Genomic DNA, 6,615 nt, shown 5'->3' on the forward strand with positions numbered 1-6,615 from the left:
AGGCAACACCCACTGAGTGGCATTAAACAGCTTGAAAGATCAAAGACAATTTTTAATATAACTCCGACTGGATTCGTCTGAAAGAAGAAAGTCATATACACCTAGGACAACATGAGGGTGAGTAATTTATGGGCTAATTTTCATTTTTGGTTTAATTTCATTTTCATTTAAGTCAGTTCAGTTCACTTCTTTTTTAATTCTTTTCAATCTGTTTATGGGAGCTAAGTTCAATTAAAGGGATAGTTCACCCAAAAATGAAATGTGAATGGGGGTCAAGATGTTGAAGAGATTAGAGATCACGGTTTATAAAGTTTTAAATATGGATATTTTTTACTTACACAAACGCATTGCTTCGCTTCAGAAGACCTTTATTAACCCCCCCCCCCCCCCCCCCTGGATGCACTTTTTTGGCCTTCAAAATCTCGACCCCCATTCACTGCCATTGTAAAGCTTGGAAGAGCCAGGTAATTTTTTTATATAACTCCGATTGTATTCGTCTGAAAGATGTAAGTCATATACACATAGGATGCCTTGAGGGTGAGTAAATCATGGGGTAATTTTCATTTTTGGGTGAACTATCCCTTTAATTTTCCCTCAGAATTCGGTTCAAGCCAGTTTAGCTCTTGATTTTAGTTTAATTCAGTAAATAATTTTCTTTTAATTCAAGTCAGAATTAATTTCGAGTTATTTCACTTCACTTTTTTTATCTGTTTATGGGAGTTCAGTTCAGTTCCACTCTGAATTCAGTTCAAGCCAGTTCAATCCATGCCATTGATTTTAGTTTAGTTCAGTTAATCAATTTTATTCAGTTTGTCAGAATTCAGTTCAAGCCAGATCAGTTCACTTATTTCTAGTTCTTTTTAAAATCTTTTTATGGGAGTTTAATTCAATTCAGTTCCAGTTAAGCTCTTTCTAAGTCTATTGATATCTCAGATTGAAGTTTAGTTTGGTTAATCAATTTAATTCAGTTCGATTCAGAATTCAGCTAAAACCATCTCAGTTCTTTCTACTTCTGTTCATTCAGATATGGTTCAGTTTAATTCAAGTCAGTTCACTTCAGATCTTTCTGGTTTGGTTCAGTTCAGTTCCATTTATTTCGTTTTTATTTTTTCCACTCAAGAATTCCCCCAAATTTGAAGATCACTGTGTACTGTAATGCCATTGCGGCTGGGGGTGTTGAGGAGTGGGATTTCGGATGGCAGATGTTCAAGAACAGTACCATTGCTGCAGAGGCAGAGAAGCTGTTATATGGTCTATCATGCACTAAAGAGCCCTGGCTGTTAAACAGGCGAGTCCTATATACTGCATCTTAGAACATAAACTACCAAAAATGAATGCTTTTATTCAGTAAAGATGCATTAAATTGATCAAAAGTGACAGTAAGGACATTCTATTTCAAATAAATGTTGTTCTTTTTTATTTTCTATTAATCAAAGCATCCTGAAAATGATAATAATAATAGTAAATGCTTCTTGAGCAGCAAATCAGCATATGGGAATTTCTAAAGATGCTGGAAATTCAACTTTGTGTCACAGGAATAAATTACATTTTAAAATATATTCAAACGGTTATTTTCAATTGTAATAATATTTCACAATAATGTTTTCACTGTATTTTATGATCAAATAAGTGCAGCTTTGATGAGCGTAAGAGACTAATTTCAAAAAAGTCTTACTGACCCAAACTTGTGAATGGTTGTATATAGTGTATATGCTATATGACGGAAGTCTGTTTATTTTCATTTATTTATTTTAATAGTTTAACTCTAGTCTTTTGCATGTAATGCATGCTCATTTAATTGCCTTCTGTTTTCTGAAGGTACCTGGAATTCACAATAGAGCCAAATCTGGTCAGGAAGCAGGACGTTACCTTCGCCATTGTGTATATTTCAGGCAATGTAATAGGGCAGCCGTTGGTTTGGGACTTTGTCAGAGCCAACTGGGAACATATAACTAAAGAGTAAGCACTGTTTTTCCTTCTTTCTTTCTAAATGTGTAATTATAATATCTACTGACATGTTTTACCATGTGATCTGCATAGTTATGATGATGGATCCTTCTTTTTTGGAAGACTGATCCAAGGCATCACAAAAAAGTTTTCTACAGAATTTGACCTGCAACAGGTTTGTGCTATTTGATTAAGAAGTTTTATTAGCAAATGCAAAACACTACTGTTTAAATGTCTAGGGTCAGGATGATTTTTCAAATGCTTTTGAAAGCCTCACCAAAATACTGTTTATTTTATTAATAAAACAGTAAAAATAGTAATATAGTGAAATAGTGTTGCAAATAAAAATAATGATTTTCTACTGTAATATATTTTAAAATGTAATTTATTCCTATGATGGCAAAGCTCAAGTAACATTTCTTATTATTATCAATGTTTAAAATAGCTGTGCTTCTTAATATTTTTCTGGAAACCAAGAGACATTTTTTTCCAGGATTCTATGTTGAATGGAAAGTTATATTAAATATATTTATTTATAATATAAATTATATAAATATATACATGTATATTACATGTAAATATTTTCAAAATATATACTGTATGAGTGTGTATTTATATATATAAATAATAAATATACACTGCACACACACATATATTATGTAAACAAATTTTTTTATTTTTGATGCGATTAATGCTCAAGTAACATTTCTTATTATTATCAATGTTTAAAATAGCTGTGCTTCTTAATATTTTTCTGGAAACCAAGAGACATTTTTTTCCAGGATTCTATGTTGAATGGAAAGTTCAAAAGAATAGCATTTATTTGAAATAGAAATCTTTTGTAACTTTTGACCAATTTAATGCATCTTTGCTAAATAAACGCGTCAATTTCAAATTATTTCAAATTATTAATTTCTAAAAAATCTTACTGACCTCACACTTTTAAACAGTGTATGAATGTAATATTTTGTATTTTAAATTTAAGCTTAAGATTAATGATCTGTTGTGATGCTATATTCTTTATATATATAATTATATATTAGTGCGGTCAAACGATTAATCGCGATTAATCGCATCCAAAATAAAAGTTTTTGTTTGCATATATGTGTGTGTACTGTGTATATTTATTATTTATATATAAATACACACGCATGCATGTATATATTTAAGAAAAATATGTTATATTTTTATATTAAATATATTTATTTATAATATAAATTATATAAATATATACATGTATATTACATGTAAATATTTTCAAAATATATAAAATGTGTGTACTTATCCCTTTCTTTCTCTCTGTTTTTTTGACAAATCACAGTTGCAGCGATTTAAAGAGGACATTGCAGCAAGCAGTTTTAGTTTTGGTACGCAAGCAATAGAGCAGGCCATTGAACAGACAAAAGCCAACATTAAATGGGTATCAGAAAACAAAGTGCAAGTGATGAACTGGCTGATTGAACAGTCAGCCTAATCACTCTCATTACAAATGTTTCTGTAGAATATTTTCATACTTAACATGATTATTACATATATTTATATTTTGAAGATAAATACAGACATTTTCTTATCAAGTTTGATTATCAGCTGTTCTGTGCGTTTGATTATTAAATTAGATCACTTAAATATTTTGCAGTATTTTATTATGTAGTTGCTTATAATTCTGATGTCAATCTTCCTTCGCTAAAAAAAAAATATATATATATATTTGTATGCATTTAAATATTTTGCAATAAACATCAAATATATTTTATGTTCATAATCATCAGTTTTATAATGTCCTGTCATTTATGCTTATCATTTCTTAATTTATGATTTATTGGCAATTCTTCATAGAACAAGTAGTTTCATTGCCTTTTGAAAGATGAACTAACGGCATCCACTGTGGAATGGACCTTCAATAACACAGGCCAAGATGTAACAGCACATTACAGGACTTCTTGTTTCTGTAACTAGATGAACGTGGTTAATTCTTCTGTGTCATTAGAGACTCAACAGAGGAAGTAGACAAGACAGCACAAATGGGAGGAAGGAAGGGCGAGGAAGTGATTCATTATCATGGTGTCTGAAAGCAGCTGCAGACTTGTCACCTTTAAGAATCTTATGACTTTTACCACTTATAAATGGACATTGAAGAACAGCTGTCACTCACGTCACTAGTGGTGCTATTAATATCTTTAATGCAGTCACAGCAAGATTTTTGCTGTTGTTGTGCAGTCTGACATGGACGTTGCGAGATTCTCATCATGTCGCCTTATTACTGGCACCATGGGTACTTAAAGGAATAGTTCACCCAAAATTTTAAATTTGCTGAACATGTACTCACTCTCAGGCCATCCAATATGTAAATGAGCTTGTTTCTTCATCAGAACAGATTTAGAAAAATTTAGCATTACATCACTTGATCATCAATGGATCCTCTGCAGTGAATGGGTGCCGTCAGAATGGAGGAAGCATTATTATGGATTATGGACTTGTATTTTGGCCAGAAGTGATGGTTTAAATTTAAAATACCTTAATGATGGATTTGTTTCTTACAAACATGCAGCTTTTCACTTCACAAGATGTGGATTACTTGTGGATATTTGTGTTGTTTTTATCAGCTGTTTGGACTCTCATTCTGACGGCACCCATTCACTGCAGAGGATCCATTGGTGAGCAAGTGATGTAATGCTAAATTCCTTTAAATCTGTTCCAATGAAGAAACAAACTCATCTACATCTTGGATGGTCCAATGGAATTTTCAGCAATTTTTCATTTTTGGGTGAACTTTTCCTAGTTCCTCAAGATAAAAGAGAATTTAAGGTATCAGGAAACAAGTCAGTTTATCTTTTTAGCTTGACAGAGGCATCAGACCTTGCATTTCAGAAGAAGAGCCCCACAGAGCTTCGTTTACAGTCTGAGGGGTATTAAAGGATCTCACCTGTGAGAGTTAGTTTACTTTCCTTCCCACATTAATGCTCACTCTGCAGGGGTGTTTCCTTAAATGTGTGAGTTACAACGTCGTGGAATGACCATCACAGCTGTCTCTCATTAGGATGCTGCTTAACTGGATCTGCTTTATGGTGTACATTGTTTAAAGGGCATAGTATTGAAATCATTTGTATGTATAAAACAAATCACAAAAGTGATGTTTCAAGGCTTTATTTTCCAGAAGATTCATAAATATTAATATATTTTTAAACATAGAAAAATATAAATAGCTGTACAAACATTTACAAATATAAAGTCTTTCATTTTCATTTTCTTACAAACATTGCACAAATTAATATTTGCATTAAGATGTGCATTTCAGTCCATTTTGATCAGCACTGTCCATGGAAGAAATTGTGTTGCTCGAGAAACCAAAAATCTTGAGCTGGGAATGAATGGAAACCACCTTCGACTGGAGTCTGGAAAAATAAAATACAGATCAAATTAAGAAAAAGAACAGGAGCATTTAAAAAAAAATTTAATTTAAATTTTAAAATACATATAATTGAATTATTATTATTATTATTAAAAAAAAATTCATAAATATAACAGCACAACAACCAGGTTTATTATAGTGAACTAAATCTAAAACTAAACCCATAAAAAATGTTACTTTAAATAAAATAAATGTTCAAAATAAATAAAAAATTAAAAGCTAGGTGCCTAGGAAACCAACTAAACCTAACTAATAAAAAAATAAATAACTAATAATAATAATAATAATAATAATAATAATAACTATATAGAAAAAAATCCCCAAACTAATAAAAATGACAAAAACACAGAACAAAATTACTAAAATATTTAACAAAAATTAAAAATAGAAAAATAGAAACTATAATAGTATCTCAGTTATAACACACACACACACACACACACACACACACACACATGTCTGGTCAGCTATCCTTGTGGGGACTCTCCATATAGGCATAATGTTTTTTCTACTGTACAGACCGTATATTCTATTGCCCTACACCAACCCTCCCCCTAAACCTACCCCTCACAGGAAACTTTGTGCATTTTTAGATTTTCAAAACATTGCACAAATTAATATTTGCATTAAGATGTGCATTTCAGTCCATTTTGATCAGCACTGTCCATGGAAGAAATTGTGTTGCTCGAGAAACCAAAAATCTTGAGCTGGGAATGAATGGAAACCACCTTCGACTGGAGTCTGGAAAAATAAAATACAGATCAAATTAATCAAATTAAGAGGAGCATTTAAAAAAAAATTTAATTTAAATTTTAAAATACATATAATTGAATTATTATTATTATTATTAAAAATTATTTCATAAATATAACAGCACAACAACCAGGTTTATTATAGTGAACTAAATCTAAAACTAAACCCATAAAAAATGTTACTTTAAATAAAATAAATGTTCAAAATAAATAAAAAATTAAAAGCTAGGTGCCTAGGAAACCAACTAAACCTAACTAATAAAAAAATAAATAACTAATAATAATAATAATAATAATAATAACTAATAAAACTAATAAAAATGACAAAAACACAGAACAAAATTACTAAAATATTTAACAAAAATTAAAAATAGAAAAATAGAAACTATAATAGTATCTCAGTTATAACACACACACACACACACACACACACACACACACATGTCTGGTCAGCTACACACATATACATATACATGCACACACACACACACACACACACATATACAC

The 6,615-nt window shown here is 30.7% G+C and overlaps 2 protein-coding genes across 2 annotated transcripts in view; one reads left to right on the forward strand and one right to left on the reverse strand.

The window, feature by feature from the left end:
* Window positions 1-3,559, forward strand: part of LOC107741007 (aminopeptidase N-like) — a 13,786-nt gene extending 10,227 nt beyond the window's left edge. The window contains exons 16-19 of the mRNA XM_016553586.1: window positions 1,121-1,288; window positions 1,819-1,959; window positions 2,041-2,122; window positions 3,269-3,559. Coding sequence (XP_016409072.1) covers window positions 1,121-1,288; window positions 1,819-1,959; window positions 2,041-2,122; window positions 3,269-3,421 — 544 coding nt within the window. The 3' untranslated portion in view covers window positions 3,422-3,559. The remainder of the gene's footprint in view (window positions 1-1,120; window positions 1,289-1,818; window positions 1,960-2,040; window positions 2,123-3,268) is intronic.
* Window positions 3,560-6,010: 2,451 nt separating this feature from the next.
* The window catches only part of LOC107741070 (mesoderm posterior protein 2-like), a 2,921-nt gene continuing 2,316 nt past the window's right edge, over window positions 6,011-6,615 (reverse strand). The window contains exon 2 of the mRNA XM_016553663.1: window positions 6,011-6,097. Within this exon, the coding sequence (XP_016409149.1) occupies window positions 6,011-6,097 (87 nt within the window). The remainder of the gene's footprint in view (window positions 6,098-6,615) is intronic.

Source organism: Sinocyclocheilus rhinocerous, unplaced genomic scaffold (assembly GCF_001515625.1).
Source record: "Sinocyclocheilus rhinocerous isolate Xijiao unplaced genomic scaffold, SAMN03320098_v1.1 scaffold2808, whole genome shotgun sequence".
Taxonomy (NCBI): Eukaryota; Metazoa; Chordata; class Actinopteri; order Cypriniformes; family Cyprinidae; genus Sinocyclocheilus; species Sinocyclocheilus rhinocerous.